The sequence below is a fragment of the Electrona antarctica genome (genome assembly GCF_951216825.1).
Source record: "Electrona antarctica genome assembly, chromosome: 8".
Lineage (NCBI taxonomy): Eukaryota > Metazoa > Chordata > Actinopteri > Myctophiformes > Myctophidae > Electrona > Electrona antarctica.
In genome coordinates, this window is record NC_136789.1 from 33,894,155 (window position 1) to 33,915,376 (window position 21,222).

Below are 21,222 nucleotides of genomic sequence, written 5' to 3' on the forward strand. Positions count from 1 at the left end.
GTGCTAGCCCACGTTTTGTTAGAGTAAGAATACAGTGGCCCTTTTGGTGTTAGCATTATGTTATGCTTTAGCTGTTGAAAAATAGCAGATCTACAAGCTCATAGCGCGCCACCGAGTGGCGCGCTACGAGCTTGTAGGTCTGCTATTTAAAAAAAAATCGAAGAACGACTGACATAGAAACATAGCTTTTTCAGAAAACTGTCAGGATGTAGAAGACACCATGGCCTCACACCACTCCACCCCACACCGCCTACTTGTACACCGTTTCCACTACAATTATGGGCTAAATGGTGTCAAAGTGGTACTAGATGAAAATGAGTGCCTAAAAAGTACCCACTCCAGGCAGGGTGGCTCTGAGCTGTATAGGCTAAGCGGGGCCAAACACTTCATTATGCCTGTGATCACTCACTGACATTTTATTTAGGCCAGGATCATAGTTGTGCTTGCATTAACCTATAGATTATATAGTATTATAATCACTCTATTTCAGTGTATTATAATTATCATATAGTTGTAATATTCTAATACTTTATAGTGTATTATAATCAGTTATAATCCATTATGGTGTATTATCATAGCTGTAATACATTAGAATACTTTATATTGAATTATAATCAGAGTCTCCTACTAAGTCTCCTTTTGACCGATGACCCGGTGATCAAATGATTGGCTCAGGAATGATGACCCGGTGATCAAATGATTGGCTCAGGAATGATGACCCGGTGATCAAATGATTGGCTCAGGAATGATGACCCGGTGATCAAATGATTGGCTCAGGAATGATGACCCGGTGATCAAATGATTGGCTCAGGAATGATGACCCGGTGATCAAATGATTGGCTCAGGAATGATGACCCGGTGATCAAATGATTGGCTCAGGAATGATGACCCGGTGATCAAATGATTGGCTCAGGAATGATGCGGTAAAATTAAAAACTTCTCCATGAATTCAATGCTTCATGGTGTGTGTAATTCATAGAAAGATATAAGACATTTCTTTATTTGTCTCAATTCATGGAATCGGGGACACCATGCAGTGGTGGCAGAGTTTGCAATAGTCTTTATTAGCCTCGGTCTGCCTCCATCACTGCAGAACCCATTTAGTTTCCTTGATTTAACCCATTTTGGGGCGGGAATTAACCCCTTTTGGTGTTTTAAGCATTATGTTATACTTTAGCTATTGAAAAATAGCAGATCTACAAGCTCATAGCACGCCACCGAGTGGCGCGCTACGAGCTTGTAGATCTGCTATTTTTTGAAAAAATCGTGAGAATGTGGCGCAAATCTTTGAATTCTTTCAGAGTGACCGTTTTTAACTCAAATCTTTGCTTCCGAGGGGTCCCTGGAACTATATATCTTCAGATGGGGGGTCCGTGGCCAAATACAGATAATTCTGGGGGGGTCCTTGATGTGAAGAAGGCTGAGCACCACTGACATAGAAACATAGGTTTTTCAGAATACTGTTTAGGATTTAGAAGACATTTGTAGAATCGTTCCCAGGTCAAAACGGGTTAAAACAGACCAGAAACCAGCGGCCACCACTGGTGATGATGAGTCTCCAATGACCTCCTATTCTCTATGTCTATAGAGCGTCGCAGACCCGCCCCCTTTCATGACGACGCCAGGCCCAGTCCCGCCCCCTTTCATGACGACGCCAGGCCCAGTCCCGCCCCCTTTCATGACGACACCAGGCCCAGGAAATAATTCCCAATGCATTTTTCCCATATACATTTCAAAAAGTATTTATTTAAAGACCTTTTAAGCGTCGTACGAAGCCAACTCGAGTCGTGACAAATCATGACATTAAACACAATATTTTGGACCAAACAAATAATTACAAAGAAGAAAAAACAAGAAAAACCTGCCGTTTTCTTCTTCTTTCTAATTATTTGTCCGGCCCAAAAAGATTGATGATTTGTCACAACTCGAGTTGGCTTTGTACGACGCTTAAAAGGTCTTTAAATAAATACTTTTTGAAAAGTCTATGAGAAAAATGAACAGGGAATCATTTCCTGGGCCCTGGTAGGGGGCGGGACTGGGCCCTGGTAGGGGGCGGGACTGGGCCCTGGTAGGGGGCGGGACTGGGCCCTGGTAGGGGGCGGGACTGCGACGCTCTATGAAGTCAGAAGGGAAAAGCACAGAAAGAGCTTCCTCCCGGGCAGTATGAACCCAGGAAGGACCACATGGAAGTGTGTCATGACACCACGGCCGGTCTCAGACAGAATTGGACTTCCTCGTTCTGGTTCTGTGGGTTCCACAGTTGTTTTGAAGGGAGAACGTTTTGAGGAAGCTTTGTCGCTCTGGATTAAGAAGAGCGTCTGCTATAAATGCCTGAATTGTAAATTGTAATTGTAGCTTCTCCCACTGGGCCAGAACCTTCTCCCACTGGGCCAGAACAGAGGAAGTGCAGGAGAGAGTGAAGAAGCATCCCTGTCACTGACTCACTGGTCAACAAGGCATTTGTATTTTTTTTTATAGTTTCTTGCTCATCTGAAAACTGCCAATTATAATCCAAAGGGAATGTCTCTGTTTAATCTTAGTGTAATAGAGTGTCACACTTTTCTCTGTCATCATGTATAATGTGAAAAGGAGCATATTTGTTTTAATAAACTGTACTGCTTTTTCACATTTTTGGTCTGCTTCATTCTTTTGTAATCATTGTATTTGGGGTCCTTGGAAGGATAGATATTCGGCAATGATTCCACACTGAGCATATTTTGGTCTAATATTCGTCTAAAGGACTGTCTAATAATGCGATGGATAAATGGCTAAAATGGAAGTTTTTTAGACGTCTATTCTTAGATTAGACGTTGATTAGCAGTTGTTTAACCGTCTATATATAGACCGTCTATATATAGACGTTTAAACAACCGCTAAGAACGTCTAATCTAAGAATAGACGTCTAAAAAACTTCCATTTTTAGCCTTTTTTAATCGCATTTTTAGACTCACGTCGGATAGCCGTCTTTTTCTCAGTGGGTCTGTAATAACTTACTGTACATTATTATTACACTGTGTAATAACTTACTGTACATTATTATTACACTGTGTAATAACTTACTGTACATTATTATTACACTGTGCAATTCATCTTGTAATAACTTACTGTTCATTATCATTACACTGTGCAATTCATCTTGTAATAACTTACTGTACATTATTATTACACTGTGCAATTCATCTTGTAATTTACATAATATACTAATGATCTAAAATATGATCTGTGTGTGCAGATGAGCCCCGCCCAGATTCACACTGAAGCAGATCAAAAGAGACTTCAAATGTACCCGGATTACCCAAAAGAGATGGAAAAAGGTAAACTTCTCAGACAAAGACATGCAGCTCCAGAAAGTTTCCACAGTGTGCGTGAAACGAAAGCACAGAATGTGTCGGAGCCTAAAATACACCCTAAAGAAGCACAGAATGTGTCGGAGCCTAAAGGAATGAATCATACCCCAAAAGAAAGAACAGAATGTGTCGGAGCCTAAAGGAATGAATCATACCCCAAAAGAAAGAACAGAATGTGTCGGAGCCTAAAGGAATGAATCATACCCCAAAAGAAAGAACAGGGTATCAGGTAAAGAAGAGTATCATAAAAATAGCCCGTATAGTGAGATGAGAGAGACGGCCCAGAATGCTTCACTCACTCTCTCCCGAAATGAGTTCCTGTGCTTAACTCTTCTGCTGGCCCTGATGGTGGAACCGCCTGTAGCAACAACAAGCAGTGAGACGTCAGTCAGTCAGTCAACCTTATTCATTTGACTCATGTACATGTTTTTCCCGTTATTTCCGTTCGTTTCTTTGCCTCCGTGTGTGAGATGAGGAATGAATGACACCAAAGACATTTCTGGAGCTTTCAGTAGTGATATGGCAATGTTTGTGAGCTCACGTTTTATTGATCCAAGAAAGACACTGAATTATTCAAGGCATGTTCCCTAGCTATACTGCTGCCGAAACCTGAGACACAATAGATCTCAATTTCTTTTTCTTATTTAAATAGCAGCACCCAACACAATATTGTGACATCGGCTGATGTTGTGACTTAATACTGTAGGCTTGAGTGTCAGTAAAGTAATGTAATTTTGAATACATAAATGATTCTACTGCGTTGAATAAGCCAAGTGCTAGCCCACGTTTTGTTAGAGTAAGAATACAGTGGCCCTTTTGGTGTTAGCATTATGTTATGCTTTAGCTGTTGAAAAATAGCAGATCTACAAGCTCGTAGCGCGCCACCGAGTGGCGCGCTACGAGCTTGTAGGTCTGCTATTTTTTTTAAATCGAAGAACCACTGGCATAGAAACATAGCTTTTTCAGAAAACTGTCAGGATGTAGAAGACATTTTTAGAATCTGATCCCAGGTCAAAATGGGTTAAAAACAGGCAACATTCTCCCAACATTTGTTTTTAGCAATGTTTACACTCGTGTGTAAAAATTCACAGCCATGTTGAAAGGATGTTGCCGACAGTCAGTCAGCAGGATAATGAGACAGAAATGAAAGCAGAAGCAGGGGAAGCAGCGTTAGTTCATCAAGAGTTTCTCAGTTTATTCTGCATTTCACATGTTTTTTATTCTCTGTCCTTCAAGCGTTTTCTAAAGAGAAGGAAGACATTATACCAAAAGATATCATATCCAAACGCCAGCAACAGAGGAGGGCGAGGGGAGGGGATGTACGTACACTACACTCCCAGTCTCTCCCCATGTGGTTGGAGGGCGAGGGGAGGGGATGTCCGTACACTACACTCCCAGTCTCTCCCCATGTGGTTGGAGGGCGAGGGGAGGGGATGTCCGTACACTACACTCCCAGTCTCTCTCCATGTGCTTCACACAATTATGGAACGTTTAGCTCCGAGGACAATTTTCCGAGACATCATTTTGGAAGAGAACATTATCAAGACAATACTGTACACACACAAAACAGATCAGTCAGGCAGGATATCCATGGTTGAATGCTGAGAGGCAGGCTCTGTTTGGAGTCCATTCTTAAAATGCACTATAGCGAAATTATTTACAGCTTTTTAAAAAGCACCCTTTTATACCACTCCCCATGTTAACACAGACACAGTACGCACACACACACACACACACACACACACACACACACACACACACACACACACACACACACACACACACACACACACACACACACACACACACACACACACAGACACAGACACAGACACACACACACACACACACACACACAACAACACACACCACAACACGTAACACTTCAGCCAGGAGTAATGTGCCCTAAAGCATGGGTTCCCAAACTGTGGTCCGGGGACCCCTAGGGGTCCTTGAGGGAGTTCCAGGGGGTACCTATAGCTCAATTAGAGATAGTTAGGAACCAAATGGACCCTTATGGGTCTGTAACTCAGAGAGTTAAATGAACAGTGGATTTAAAATATGAATTGGGGGTACCAGAGATAGAAATGCCATTGAATCTGGGGTCCGTAGCATAATGCGTGTGAAACTGAGGGGGTCCATGAAATTAATATGTTTTGGAATCACTGCGAGAGCCATACATTGCTTAATATAAATCACTCTGGATTAAGAGCGTCTGCTAAATGCCTAAATTGTAAAAATCCTCCCTTATCGGGGTCACTGGCATATGTTTTCAAATGGGGGGTCCGTGGCCTAATAAATGTTGATTTGGGGGTCCTCCTCGACACGAAAAAGTTTGGGATCCACTGCCCTAAAGAGTCTGGTCACAGCAGCTTCTTGTAATAAGCCCCATGAATCTACTGTACTATGAATAGTACTATTATGTACTATTATTAATAGTACATAAAGCCCCATATGAATCTACTATACTATGAATAGTACTATTATGTACTATTATTAAATTAATAGTACATAAAGCCCCATATGAATCTACTATAGCGGTACATTGAACTATCCCTATATATCTCTCAAGCTAGTCACATTTATTTTTCTTTTCTTTTCTACTTTTTGAGCAAAAAACCAACAGTGTTTACACCATTTTGTCACTTTACAAAGCATGGTAAGACTATAGTGCTGGATCTACTCTGAAAACAAAACAAAACAAACAAAAACAAACGTGACACCGTTATGACAATATTAGTCGACACTTTCCCTTTTCAAAAGTCTTTGGCAGAGGAAAACAAAAGCACGACATAAAAAATAATAAAAACATACGGTGTAGGAGCACCGTACTGTATGTGGTTCAAGGATGGACGGATAGCAGAGGTCCAATTGTATATATAAAAAAAATAAGAAGAAAAGTACGATATATGAAAATATTAAGGATTTAGTTAACAGGTATGTGTATAATGCTTTTATACAGGAATTCACAATGTGGTGGTAGACCGACAGAAAAGATGTTCTATCATGCTCAGAACCCATGTATTGTTAAAAAAAGAAGAAGAACAAAAAGAAAAGTCATGTGAATAGGAGTGGCAGCCCAAATCCAATGCATGGCCTATCCAGATTAGAACCGCGCTCCTAAGTGGTTTTAAACGCAAATCTGATTTCTAAAGATTCTGCTGACGGTGTCGCTCGCTCGAGAATAGCCAATCTACAAGCTCACGACGTGTTGCATTGTGATGCATTGTGACGCCCGTTGAGCTTGTAAAGTGAGTGTAAAGTAATGCATAATAACTCACGCCTACATGGTTAGGTCATTAACACGACCAAATGCAGATCTATAGGTCAACGCCGGTGTCTGAATTCACACAATTCCAAAGTCATTTGCAACTAAGTGACAGTGTGGACAGTCAGTCAGTCCCAAAGATCAGATTTGAGAAACAAATCATATTTCCCAGTATCTAGTCTGAGCAAAGCGTCAAAGTGCTTCCAATCTGTTCTGAGGTTCTGAAACGACATCCTCCAGCTTGGAGCTGCTGCTAAAAATAGAACACACTATCAATCACCACCACAATGTCTACAGATTCATAGCTTTACTGACAAGCTTGCGAAATGCATGAATAAACGGAAAGTGTGCTGCCAGCCACATGAAAACTAGTTCTTATACTGCGAATACTGGACAACTCACCATCGGTGCTTGCCCATTTTTCCTCCCAGAATTGTCCCCCAGTGAGGGGGATAACTTGTAATATGCTATTGGCTGTTTGTATTCTTTTTGGAGAAATATAAAAAGATACTCCTATGGAAAGTGTATATAAACAGTCATTACGACGGCATCAAGGCCCACCAAAATACATTTTAGTCGACTAAATCAACTGTAGATTTAGTCGACTAAAATCATATGACATTTAGTAGGCTAAAACTAGACTAACACTAAGACATTCCAGGTGACTAAAATGTGACTAAAACTAAATGAAGTTTCAGTCCAAAGACTATGACTAGACTAAAATCGAAATTTGCTGCCAAAAACAACACTCTCCCACCCCTCATTGGGGAAACTTCCGGGAGGAAAACAGAAAAGGGGTGAGTTGTCCTGGTTACCCCATTATGCTAGTAATATTGAGTAGCGCTCAAATGAAAAAAAATCGGATCAAAAACTGCAAAGACTCCAAGAATGCATTGCACGTGTCCTCTGACCAGACAACATAAAATATAAAACATGACATAATCGATGATTATTTGGACATACGACGAGACAACAAACAACATAACATAAAATAAAAAAACAATTATCAAAAATAAAAAAAATAAAATTATAATACTGTAGTAGGTATTGGAAAAGTGCACAGTCGTTTTTTTTCTCTTTTTTTCCTTTTTGTTTTTCTTTTACACAGAATGTATCATATCATAGCATTTAACTCTGTCTCCCAGCATTCTCTGATACATACATGCACTCACACTCGCTCACTCACTCACTTCCGCACATCATTATTTCAAAGTATCTTAAAAAGCAGACATAGGCCTGGGCGATATGGCGATATAATCTTGACATCACGCATATCGTGTGGGGTTTTTGTACTTTATATCGAAATTCTGAATTATGGAACCTGTTTTCTTTCCCTGGTTTTAAGGGTGCATTAGGCTAGTGATGCACTCTTCGGAACTTATCCGGTGGCTCGAGCTGGTTCTAATATTTGCAGACTTACCGACTTATTAGTTCGTTATTATACAGCCATTACTGATGGCTATTTATCCAAAAAGAACTATCTCACTGTATGAATATTTTGTGAAAGCACCGACAGTGCAACCGACAGACATAATGTCGATATCAAGGGATTTGGTACCACTAGATTTTGTCCATATCACCCAGCCCTAAGCAGACGTTTTTGTTTTCTCCCCATATATATATATCCCCTTCAGTATTTTGTCACAGTTTTACGTCAGATCTCCGACCTCTACTCCTCTCTGTACACAGCCAACTACACACCGGCCACCTCCTATACCGTCACCATGGCTACTAAAGCTTACTCTGATGGAGCTCTTCTTATTGGAATGAATAACCTCATCATGCCACACAGCACAGTTTAAACAATGACCACACGACTCCTAATATATAGCCACACCTCCAACTGGACCAGACCCTCCAATGGAAGGTGTTCTAATATATAGCCACACCTCCAACTGGACCAGACCCTCCAATGGAAGGTGTTCTAATATATAGCCACACCTCCAACTGGACCAGACCCTCCAATGGAAGGTGTTCTAATATATAGCCACACCTCCAACTGGACCAGACCCGCCAATGGAAGGTGTTCTAATATATAGCCACACCTCCAACTGGACCAGACCCTCCAATGGAAGGTGTTCTAATATATAGCCACACCTCCAACTGGACCAGACCCTCCAATGGAAGGTGTTCTAATATATAGCCACACCTCCAACTGGACCAGACCCTCCAATGGAAGGTGTTCTAATATATAGCCACACCTCCAACTGGACCAGACCCTCCAATGGAAGGTGTTCTAATATATAGCCACACCTCCAACTGGACCAGACCCTCCAATGGAAGGTGTTCTAATATATAGCCACACCTCCAACTGGACCAGACCCTCCAATGGAAGGTGTTCTAATATATAGCCACACCTCCAACTGGACCCAGACCGTGAAAGATGTTTGACAAGCACGGCTCCAGAGAGGTATCAGCAACAGCGCTAAAAGGTAAAACCCACAACCTTCCAAAAAAGGGTTACGAGTTACGACCCACATTACTGTTAGGTTATACTAGACAGTGGTGGGAAAAAAGTACTCAATTGTTTCACTTATGTAAAAGTACTAATACTGAAGTGTAGAACTACTTCGTTACAAGTAAAAGTCCCGGAATTCAAAATGTACTTGAGTAAAAGTACAAAAGCGTTGGCATCAAAATGTACTTATAGTACCACAAGTAGAGTACTCGCTATGCAGAATGTCCCATTTGAAGTTGGTCAAAATGAAAATAGCAGATCTACAAGCTCACAATGCGTCGCATCGCGACACATTGTGAGCTTGTAGATCTGCTATTTTCAAATGACCGAAATGTATATAATAGGGCTGAAGTGGTTACTGTATGTTTTGTAATTATAATAATCATATTTTACAAAGTAAACTAAAGTTTTCAAATAAATGTAGTGGAGTAAAAAGTCCAATATTTGCCTCCGAAATGCAGTGAAGTAGAAGTACAAGTACTGGAAATTGGAAAGACTCAAGTAAAGTACAAATACCTCAGAATTGTACGTAAAAGTTAAAGTACTTGGTTACTTTACACCACTGGTTATTATTGAGCGATGTGACGTTGGCGAAACGAACCAAGTTTCCGTCGGTGTGCGTGTGAGATGGAGCTAGCATAGCATTGCTAGCTAGCTAGCTAGCATAGCATGGCCGGGTGACACCGCGCAATGGCAAAGCAGAAACGTATTAGTGGTTAAGAGGAAGTATGGAGGAGGTGGCGGCTGTGTATTTGTCAATAAGAATTAAAACAGGTCCGTTATTGTGTGTCTCGCTAGGCCGAGACACACCCCTAATACGTTGAGAAAAGCAAGCGCTCCTTTCTCGAGAGCCTCTTATATTAAACCCTATACTTCGGTTGACTCATGGGGTCCCCCAGGGGGCTGTACTTGGTCCCCTCCTTTCTTTTTGCCCTCTACACCAAAGGGGCCCTATCTTGTGCGACGCCTTATCCATTATGCCTAATCTGTATTAGGCTTTTTATTTTTATTTTGAAAAACATTTAAAAATAGTGGGAAAAAAGCTGCATTCTACATTAACTCGTTATGAGCTTGTAGAGCGTCTATTTTCACTATTATAAAATGTTTTCAAACCCCCCCCCCCCCCAAAAGAAATCCAAAATACGATTAGGCATAAGAGAAGAGGCAAGATAGGGCCCTAATTCCCTTGACCCGAAAACAATAAAATAGCAGGTCCACAAGCTCACAGCGCATCACGTCACTCACAACGCGTGGGCTTGTAGATCTGTCTATTTTCGCCGAATGTCCGCCCGCCAGAATAGGGAGGTTACATCGGGTCCATGTGGTCTGAGAGCAGCTTAACCTCCATATTCACTGGCAACGCTCCTATCAGGTTCAAAGGTCAGTGGCTTAGGGGGAGGGGATGGGAGGGGAGGGGGGCGACCTCGTCAAAGCAAACTGCTCTCCATTCCCAGTGAGGAAGCCCCCCCCGCCGCCACCCCTAGCATTCAGCTATGTTCACCCACCCCCCACCCCCTAGCATCCACCTATAATCCCCCCCCCCCCCCCCCTAGCATTCGTCTATGGTTAAGCAGATGAACTCCTGGATGCATTTCCTATACTGCTGTTCGGTGGGACTGCTGCTGGAGTATTGACCTAGTGGTTGACCCAGAGGAGCCTCCGCCTCGCGCATCTCCTCGTTCATCCTGGCCAGACGCAACCTGGGGGGGGGGGGAGAGAGAGAGAGAGAGAGAGCGAGAGAGAGAGAGAGAGAGAGAGAGAGAGACACACACATAGGGAACAGGATGTAAGGAGTCATGGTATAAAAATGGTAAAAATGGTGCATTTATATAGCGCCTTTATCCAAGGCGCTTTACATAGATTGTGCATTACATTCACCCATTCACACACACATTCATACACCGATGGCAGCGGAAGCCATGCAAGGCACCAACCAGCACACCGGGAGCAATTTGGGGTTCAGTGTCTCTCCCAAGGACACTTCGACATGTAGACAGGAGGAGCCGGGATTCGAACCGCCGACCCATGGATCATTGGATGACCTGCTCTACCTCCTGAGCCACAGTCGCCCTCTAAATAAAAAAACTATATAAAAAAAAAATAATAATTAAAAATAAATAGACTAGAGCCCGACCGCGCGTGATTTTACTGGGCACGATGCTTTAATCATGATTTTACCGATTGAGTCAGAGACCACCGATTACCCATGTTTTGTATAGCCTGGAAATCTGTCAAATCTGTGTGATAGAATAATTGTTTGAACCCTGCCGTCCCTATTCTCCATACACTATACTAGTATAGTATAGTATAGTATAGTATAGTATAGTATAGTATAGTGTAGTATAGTATAGTATAGTATAGTATAGTATAGTATAGTATAGTATAGTATAGTATAGTATAGTATATAATATAATATAATAATCCATTCTATCCATTTCTTTCAATCGCATGTATCTCCTATTCCTTGTCCCAGATGGCCTTTTGGTCAAAACAATGTTTCTTTGACGGGACAGAGCCGACGATGTGGTGCTCTCCAGTGCCCCGGTTTGGATTCATATTGTAAACAAGGCCTGTCAATCACAGCGACTGGCCAATCACAGCGCGTCCTTGCACAGACACTTACAGCGTGACGATGTCTGCATTGGCAGCCTGCACAGCGATGCTCAGAGGGTCGTGACCTTGCTCGTCCACCTCACTCTGTGACGCCCCTCTCTTCAGGAACAAACACACCTGCCTACAGAGAGAGAGAGAGAGAGAGAGAGAGAGAGAGAGAGAGAGAGAGAGGGAGAGAGAGAGAGACGTGGAATACTCACTCAGATATCAAAAATCACATCTGTGTGAAGTGAGGGGTGCTCTTATCATCATACTGTATATCATCTCATTCTGGCTAATCACAATTTGCATCCTCACTTTTCCGTCTTCAATTTTCAGCCCTCACTTTTATCTTCAATATGCACTTTGCTCAGCCAATCAAAAACCTGTGTCAACAGACCATATGCACACGGTGGCCATCTTGCCATTAAGTTAACACCATGGAGGCCCAGGGCGGAGATCTCCGTCAAGTTCAAGTTCATGGGCAAGTGCCCAAGGCGGAGATTGATAAATAGGACGGAGATTAATGATATCAAAACCGATCGCATCGCGTGGTGCAGGGGGGTCTATGTCTTACCCAGTGTGTCCCAGACAGGTGGCATGGTGCAGGGGGGTCTATGTCTTACCCAGTGTGTCCCAGACAGGTGGCGTGGTGCAGGGGGGGGTCTATGTCTTACCCAGTGTGTCCCAGACAGGTGGCGTGGTGCAGGGGGGGGGTCTATGTCTTACCCAGTGTGTCCCAGACAGGTGGCATGGTGCAGGGGGGTCTATAATCTTACCCAGTGTGTCCCAGACAGGTGGCATGGTGCAGGGGGGTCTATGTCTTACCCAGTGTGTCCCAGACAGGTGGCATGGTGCAGGGGGGTCTATAATCTTACCCAGTGTGTCCCAGACAGGTGGCATGGTGCAGGGGGGGGGTCTATGTCTTACCCAGTGTGTCCCAGACAGGTGGCATGGTGCAGGGGGGGGGTCTATGTCTTACCCAGTGTGTCCCAGACAGGTGGCGTGGTGCAGGGGGGTCTATGTCTTACCCAGTGTGTCCCAGACAGGTAGCGTGGTGCAGGGGGGTCTATGTCTTACCCAGTGTGTCCCAGACAGGTGGCGTGGTGCAGGGGGGTCTATGTCTTACCCAGTGTGTCCCAGACAGGTGGCGTGGTGCAGGGGGGTCTATGTCTTACCCAGTGTGTCCCAGACAGGTGGCGTGGTGCAGGGGGGTCTATAATCTTACCCAGTGTGTCCCAGACAGGTGGCGTGGTGCAGGGGGGTCTATGTCTTACCCAGTGTGTCCCAGACAGGTGGCATGGTGCAGGGGGCCTCTCCCTCTCATGTCCCTCTGGTTCACATCCGCTCCATTCTGCAGCAGGAACTCACACGCGATCAGAGAGCCCTGCGGATAGATGACATCAGACATCAACCCATCATTCACTTGGTGCCTTTTTCCTCCACCATTTATTCGTTATGCCAAATTAATTGTCACAGCTGCTTATCCTACTGGCTCACCTGCAAGTGAAGAGCCCCCCCCCCCCCCCCCCCCCCCCACCTGAGAGGACGTCCTACTCTTCCAGCTTTTTTCAACCGCGTACCAGTGACGCGGCCGTAATCGGCCGTAAATAAAGCTTGTTTTGATTAGAATCGGAATCTGTGATTAGAATCCCAGATATAAGGGTGTTAAGATTTTGATAATGGTTGAAGTCAACGAGGGGGTACCTTTTTACTGACGGACCAACCACTTCTGGTTTATCTCCTAGCACCGCAGACGGTACTGAAAGACAGTAGTATAGCGCCATCTACACCTGAATCAATATAAAGACAGTAGTATAGCGCCATCTCAACCTGAATCAATATAAAGACAGTAGTATAGCGCCATCTACACCTGAATCAATATAAAGACAGTAGTATAGCGCCATCTACACCTGAATCAATATAAAGACAGTAGTAGAGCGCCATCTCAACCTGAATCAATTAAAGGCCGATGGATTTGAAAGGACGGACATCTCCGTCCATGGCACTTAATGTGTTTAAAAATGTAGGCTACGTTTCTGATCAGAATATTCCTGTTTATTTTAATATGATTATTTTTGGGGTTTCCTGAAAAAGGTTGAGAACCATTCATTCATTCAAGTTTTATTTATTAGTAATCAAACTCATTTTCAGTGTTGTCGAGTAATACAATATCATATAAAAAACAAAAGGTATACATATGAATTACACAGGTTACAAATAGAAACGATTTTTTTTTCACCAATGTTTTAAAACGACTCGGGGGTACCAATGTGGTCAATTTTAACCCATTTAGACCTGAGGACAATTCTTCAAATGTCTTCTAAATCCTGACAGTTTTCAGTTTTCTGTCAGTGGTTCTCAAACTATGTCATGTCAAGAACCCCAGAAATGATATGTAATTGTCCGCCGACCCCCATCTGAATATATGCTGTTCCAGGGACCCTCCCAGAAGCAAAGATTTGAGTTAAAAATGTTCGCTCTAAAATAATATATATATATATTTTCACGATTTTTCAAAAATAGCAGATCTAAGCGCTACAAACTTGTAGATCTGCTATTTTCCAATAGCTAAAGCATAACGTTACGCTTAAAACACCAAAAGGGGTTCCCGCCCCAAAGTGGGTTATTTTTAAACCCTTCGTAGGAACACTCACCCCGGTCACGGCCTGGATGAGGGCCGTCTTCCCCTCGTCGTCCTCGCCCGTGGCGTGCACGTCGGCGCCGTGCGCCAGCGCCTCGGCCATCAGCGGCAGGTTGTGGAGGCGCGACGCGCGGTACAGAAGCGCCCCGGGCTGCAGCTCCTCCCTGCCGCCACCGGGGGGCGTGGGCTCCCTGCAGGGGTCCGCCTCGGGGCCGTCCCAACACGTCTCCTGTTCCATCTCCACCTCGCCACTGGACGACTCCTCCGACTCCTCCTCTGGAAGCGACATGGGGGGGGGGGGAGTTAAAGCTGGGCTGTTGCCTGAGTCCAATGCATTTCTGCCTACTTCCGACTTGTCCCAGTCGGTTGTCCCCATTCTCAACAGAAGTAGGAGAGCCGCCATTGGACTGAAGCCCCATGAAGTGAACGCAGTTTGCGTAACTCTGTCTATATCTAAGGCTCTGGGGCAGGCTAGCCATTATGTAATTAATAACTCACCTTCCTCCTCTGTCACGCTGTCCACCACCGCCCCTCCGAACACCAGGATATCTGTGCTGCCGTCGGTGCTTCCTCCCAGGCCGCTGTCGCTGCTCAGACCTGCAGGACCAAGAACCGCCAGGCCACGGACACATTAATATACTACCACTAGAGGGCGCTACAATTAAAGTACAGTGTAATGTGACTTACTGCGGGGACCACTAGGGGTCACTGTAGTACTACAGTGTAGTGTGACTTACTGCGGGGACCACTAGTGGGCACTACAGTGTAGTGTGACTTACTGCGGGGACCACTAGGGGGCACTACAGTGTAGTGTGACTTACTGCGGGGACCACTAGTGGGCACTACAGTGTAGTGTGACTTACTGCGGGGACCACTAGGGGGCACTGTAGTACTACAGTGTAGTGTGACTTACTGCGGGGACCACTAGGGGTCACTGTAGTACTACAGTGTAGTGTAACTTACTGCAGGGACCACTAGGGGTCACTGTAGTACTACAGTGTAGTGTGACTTACTGCGGGGACCACTAGTGGGCACTACAGTGTAGTGTGACTTACTGCGGGGACCACTAGGGGGCACTACAGTGTAGTGTGACTTACTGCGGGGACCACTAGTGGGCACTACAGTGTAGTGTGACTTACTGCGGGGACCACTAGGGGGCACTACAGTGTAGTGTGACTTACTGCGGGGACCACTAGGGGGAAGTACAGTGTAGTGTGACTTACTGCGGGGACCACTAGGGGGCACTACAGTGTAGTGTGACTTACTGCGGGGACCACTAGGGGGCACTACAGTGTAGTGTGACTTACTGCGGGGACCACTAGGGGGCACTACAGTGTAGTGTGACTTACTGCGGGGACCACTAGGGGGCACTACAGTGTAGTGTGACTTACTGACCACTAGGGGGCACTACAGTGTAGTGTGACTTACTGACCACTAGGGGGCACTACAGTGTAGTGTGACTTACTGACCACTAGGGGGCACTACAGTGTAGTGTGACTTACTGCGGGGACCACTAGGGGGCACTACAGTGTAGTGTGACTTACTGCGGGGACCACTAGGGGGCACTACAGTGTAGTGTGACTTACTGACCACTAGGGGGGCACTACAGTGTAGTGTGACTTACTGACCACTAGGGGGCACTACAGTGTAGTGTGACTTACTGACCACTAGGGGGCACTACAGTGTAGTGTGACTTACTGAGGGGACCACTAGGGGGCACTACAGTGTAGTGTGACTTACTGACCACTAGGGGGCACTACAGTGTAGTGTGACTTACTGACCACTAGGGGGCACTACAGTGTAGTGTGACTTACTGCGGGGACCACTAGGGGGCACTACAGTGTAGTGTGACTTACTGCGGGGACCACTAGGGGGCACTACAGTGTAGTGTGACTTACTGCGGGGACCACTAGGGGGCACTACAGTGTAGTGTGACTTACTGCGGGGACCACTAGGGGGCACTACAGTGTAGTGTAACTTACTGCGGGGACCACTAGGGGGCACTACAGTGTAGTGTGACTTACTGCGGGGACCACTAGGGGGCAGTACAGTGTAGTGTGACTTACTGACCACTAGGGGGCACTACAGTGTAGTGTGACTTACTGACCACTAGGGGGCACTACAGTGTAGTGTGACTTACTGCGGGGACCACTAGGGGGCACTACAGTGTAGTGTGACTTACTGCGGGGACCACTAGGGGGCACTACAGTGTAGTGTGACTTACTGCGGGGACCACTAGGGGGCAGTACAGTGTAGACTTACTGCGGGGACCAGAGCCGTTGTCGAAGTAGGAGAACAGGGAGTCCAGCTCGTCTGGACAGAACAGAGAGTCACGACGTATCTTTGCTGCTGCTGCTGCTGCAGCTGCAGAGAGAGAGAGAGAGAGAGAGAGAGAGAGAGAGAGAGAGAGAGAGACAGAGACAGAGACAGAGAGAGAGAGAGAGAGAGAGAGAGAGAGAGAGAGAGAGAGAGAGACAGATAGAGGGAGAGAGAGAGAGAGAGATAGAGAGAGACAGAGAGAGAGAGAGAGAGAGAGACAGAGAGGGGGGAGAGAGAGAGAGAGGGGAGAGAGAGAGGTGTTTGTTTAACTTTAAAACATGCCAACACAGCAACAAAATGATACAACAAGGAATATGACAAAAACAAAATGACATTTCATTCTAAAGAAGTAAAACAAGAATGACTCTCAGTCATCACTGCCAGGTGCAGCAAGCTCTCGTAGCGCCCGTTTTCATTCCTTTCCGACGTGCTTTTGTTGGTTCACTCACTGTGTTTTGTTAGGGTTGTCCTCCAGCTCCAGTTAGCTCATAACATTAGGTTCTGATAGCTGCGTTGCGGTGTTCAGAGTATGGGTTTTTAATGCCGTTCAGACTATCATTGGTTTAGGAGGCAGCCAATCATGACTAGGTCGCTAGTAAGGTTACTAGGAGGCAGCCAATCATGACTAGGTCGCTAGTAAGGTTGCTAGGAGGCAGCCAATCATGACTAGGACGTCACTAAAGTCGTCTTTACGGTCGGCAGTAGTGGTGGGTGCAAATGTAGTCCAGACATTTTTCAAGCACTTGGCAAAAAACTAAATTGCTGTCTCAACACTGACCTGCCGACAGGTTAGCGGGCGAGGCGCTGCCAGGCTCGTAGCGTTGGTATTTCCGGCGGGCCTTGTTGGGCACGCGGAGGGAGTTGCTGTGTCGCTGGCACTTCTTCACCGCCCAGGGGCGGGACTTCTTCTCGCCCTCCACCAACGCCTCGCTGCCGCGCATCTTCTTCAGGAAGCGCTTCTCCACATACTTGGCCTTGATCCAGGCTTCCTTCTCTTGCCTGGGAGAAGGGAGCATAACCGCAGGAGTTGAACTTGTTTCTATACATCAATTTGTTTTTAAATCATTCTTTCTTTCTTTATTGGGTTTTTCTTTTTGTGCCAAGATGTGGATCAACGCATATGATAGCAAAATCTAGAAGGCATTTGTACAATGATGGGCCTCGGGTCTCAATGCGTTAAACTTGGAGGAAAAGGAATGATCTTGAACTGGTCGGTCCTGCATTAATATGGGTTAAAGGTTTAATGACCTTGAACTGGTCGGTCCAGCCTTCTTGACTCCCATCTCCTCACACGCTCCCTCGTAGATATGATTGACCACCGTGTTTCCCAGCTCACACATCAACTGGACAAGAGAAAGAGGAGGACGAGAGAGAGAGAGAGAGAGAGAGAGAGAGAGAGAGAGAAGAAAATAATTGAAGGAAGAGAGAAAAGCACAGACGGATGGCAACAGAGACAGAGATGCAGATTAACTCGTCAACGGTCTAAAGCAAACTTTTGAAGACTGTCCGTGTCTACAGGACAGGTTGGTGAATCCCAGCATACCTTGAGCAGTTCTGGCTCCCATGAGTCCAGCGTCAGCGAGCGCACCTTGGAGAAGTGAACTCCAAGACTCCTGTAGAGAGACAACATGCAGGAGCAACACATGAGGATAGAGAAGGACGTAGTCTAGCATAGAGTGTTTACCACTTTACCCCCATTCAGACCTGGAACACATCCGTGTCACCTTATAGCTTTTAACCACTTTAACCCATTTAGGCCTGATGTCGAAATTTCTAAATTCTGACAGTTTTCTGAAATACCTCATGTTTCAGTGGTGCTCAATATTTCATGTTAAGGACCCCCGCAAATTATATGTAATTGGCCACCGACCCCCATCTGAAAATATGTAGTTCCAGGGACCCCCTCCCCAGAAGCAAAGATTTGAGTTAAAAACGTTCGCTCTGAAAGAATATATATTCAATATATTTTTCAAAAATAGCAGACCTACAAGCTCATAGCGCGGCACCGAGTGCCGCGCTATGAGCTTGTAGGTCTGCTATTTTTCAACAGTTAAAGCATAACATAATGCTTAAAACACCAAAAGGGGTTCCCTCCCAAAATGGGTTAACCATTATTTTAAACTTTAGCTATTGAAAAATAGCAGATCTACAAGCTCTCATCTCATTTATCTATGTATCCCTGACCACTCAATGGGGGTAATAATAAGGGGGTGATAAGGCTGTGTTTACCTGTGTATCCCCGAGCGCTCGATGGGGATGATAAAGAGATGATAAGGGTTGATAAAGGGTTGATAAGGGGGTGATAAGGCTGTTACCTGTGTATCCCCGAGCACTCGATGGGGATGATAAAGAGATGATAAGGGTTGATAAAGGGTTGATAAAGGGGTGATAAGGCTGTTACCTGTGTATCCCCGAGCCCTCGATGGGGATGATAAAGAGATGATAAGGGTTGATAAGGGGGTGATAAGGGGGTGATAAGGCTGTGTTTACCTGTGTATCCCCGAGCACTCGATGGGGATGATAAAGAGATGATAAGGGTTGATAAAGGGGTGATAAGGGGGTGATAAGGCTGTGTTTACCTGTGTATCCCCGAGCACTCGATGGGGATGATAAAGAGATGATAAGGGTTGATAAAGGGTTGATAAGGGGGTGATAAGGCTGTGTTTACCTGTGTATCCCCGAGCACTCGATGGGGATGATAAAGAGATGATAAGGGTTGATAAAGGGGTGATAAGGGGGTGATAAGGCTGTGTTTACCTGTGTATCCCGGAGCACTCGATGCACAGCAGAATGCCCAGGTTGATGGAGGCCCAGCAGGGAGATGTCTGGCTGCAGTCACAGCACAGCTCGTTGCCTGGAAGACCCTGGACCCTCTGGAGGAGGTTCTCCCCTCCTCCCCCTCCTCCTCCTACCCCTCCTCCCCCTCCCCGCACCCCCCGCTCCCCTCGGTGCTCCCCCCTGTCCCGGGGCTCGCTGGCGGAGTCGATGCTGCTGGTGGAGGGCGAGGCTGTCCTGTCCAGACGCTAACGAGGGAGACACACACACACACACACACACACACACGTGTCACTTCAGGGCAGTGTTCATATTGTCAGGATTTTGATATTTAGTCGACTAAGACTAGACTAAGACTGAACAATTTCAAAAGACTAAGACTAACACTAAATCAGAATTTGCTGTCAAAATTAACACAGCTTCTTCTTCGGGGTAACAAGGAATAAAGAAAACATTCTGCGAGCTGAGCTTGTATAGCCAAGGTTTAAACATTGGAAATGCTCCAGTAAAGTAAAAGTACCTAACACTTATTAGGCTACAGTACTTGAGTGCATGTGCGTGCGTGCGTGCGTTTGTGCGTTGGTACCTCTATGTAATAGTTGTCGGAGATCTCTCTGTAGGCCGAGGCGATGCTAGCGTGGACGGCCTGGATCCAGGCCTGGCGAAGCTTCTCTGACTCCGCCTGCAGCATGCAGCTCCTGGACAGATGGAACAGGGAGGGTACCTCTGTTAGCCAAGCCTGTGACCTGTCACAGGCTGTGTGCATAGAGTGTGCATAGCCGTGAGCGACGTATCAATTGACTTAAAGTCGTGCATGAGCCGAAATTAAGTCGGGTCATGGACCCATCCCCAACAGACTTCATTCGGCTTTAAAGGTGGAGCATGAATGGATGGATGAATGAATGAATGAATGAATGAATGAATGAATCAACTGGCAATTAAAACTGGAGTATAAATGGCCCCTTTAGGCCTTAAAGCGGTCCTATACTGACTTGTTGGGCGAGACCACCTCGAAGCAGAACCTCCTCTCGTTGTCTTCACACGGCTTCACAGAGCACAGCCTCAGGTCCTCCACCACCACCGTCAGGGAGTCCTGTGATTGGCAGAGACAAGTGTCAATCAAAATGTCACAGCCTCAGGTCCTCCAACCACCACAGAGCCATTGGAGGAGAGTTGCGACATTGAGGGGGCAGAAAACGGAGCGCTCGAGCGCTGTTCATGCAGCCTGGATGGAGAGGGACAAGCTGGAGTTTGAAATACATTGTTTGCAACGAGGGCGGCGCAAATATCAGCTATTTTAGCCACGTGTGCAACATGACAACTGTTTTAAAGTATTGTACAGCGACAACTAAAGTCTCTGTAATGTATATGTTGCACTATTACTACAAAACGATCTAAAATAAAGGGATCGAAGATCATTAAAGCTGGGCTGTTGCCTGGGTCCAGTGCATTATGTCAACTTGAAGTACTCATATTTGTTACTTAGCAAAAGTACCAATACTGCATTGTGGACATATACTCAAAATGTACTTGAGCAAAAGCACAAAAATGTATTGGAATGTGTACTTAAAAAGTACCAAAAGCAAAAGTACTCAATATGGAGAATGATAAACGATCGTTCAAATCCACTAGTAACTAATATTTTTAAATAAATGCAGTGGCGTAAATGTACAATATTTGTCTCTGAAATGTAGTGGAGTAGAAGTAAAAGTATTGACATTTGGAAATACCTCAAACTTGTACCTAAGTAACAGTACTTGAGTAAATGTACTTTCCACCACTGCTAAAATGAGGCCTAATAGCAATGCTTCCCTGTTGT

At 45.3% G+C, this 21,222-nt stretch overlaps 1 protein-coding gene across 1 annotated transcript in view; it reads right to left on the reverse strand.

Moving 5' to 3' along the window:
* Positions 1-10,622: 10,622 nt before the first annotated feature.
* LOC306928580 (arf-GAP with coiled-coil, ANK repeat and PH domain-containing protein 3-like) overlaps positions 10,623-21,222 on the reverse strand; it is a gene marked incomplete at its 3' end in the record, with an annotated part of 187,883 nt that continues 177,283 nt past the window's right edge. Inside the window, exons 13-24 of the mRNA XM_079508809.1 lie at positions 20,396-20,496; positions 19,990-20,101; positions 19,386-19,651; positions 18,172-18,241; positions 17,877-17,971; positions 17,407-17,627; positions 16,570-16,673; positions 14,808-14,913; positions 14,323-14,585; positions 12,943-13,052; positions 11,697-11,807; positions 10,623-10,773 (exon numbers count right to left, since the gene is read on the reverse strand). Coding sequence (XP_079364935.1) covers positions 10,623-10,773; positions 11,697-11,807; positions 12,943-13,052; positions 14,323-14,585; positions 14,808-14,913; positions 16,570-16,673; positions 17,407-17,627; positions 17,877-17,971; positions 18,172-18,241; positions 19,386-19,651; positions 19,990-20,101; positions 20,396-20,496 — 1,710 coding nt within the window. The remainder of the gene's footprint in view (positions 10,774-11,696; positions 11,808-12,942; positions 13,053-14,322; positions 14,586-14,807; positions 14,914-16,569; positions 16,674-17,406; positions 17,628-17,876; positions 17,972-18,171; positions 18,242-19,385; positions 19,652-19,989; positions 20,102-20,395; positions 20,497-21,222) is intronic.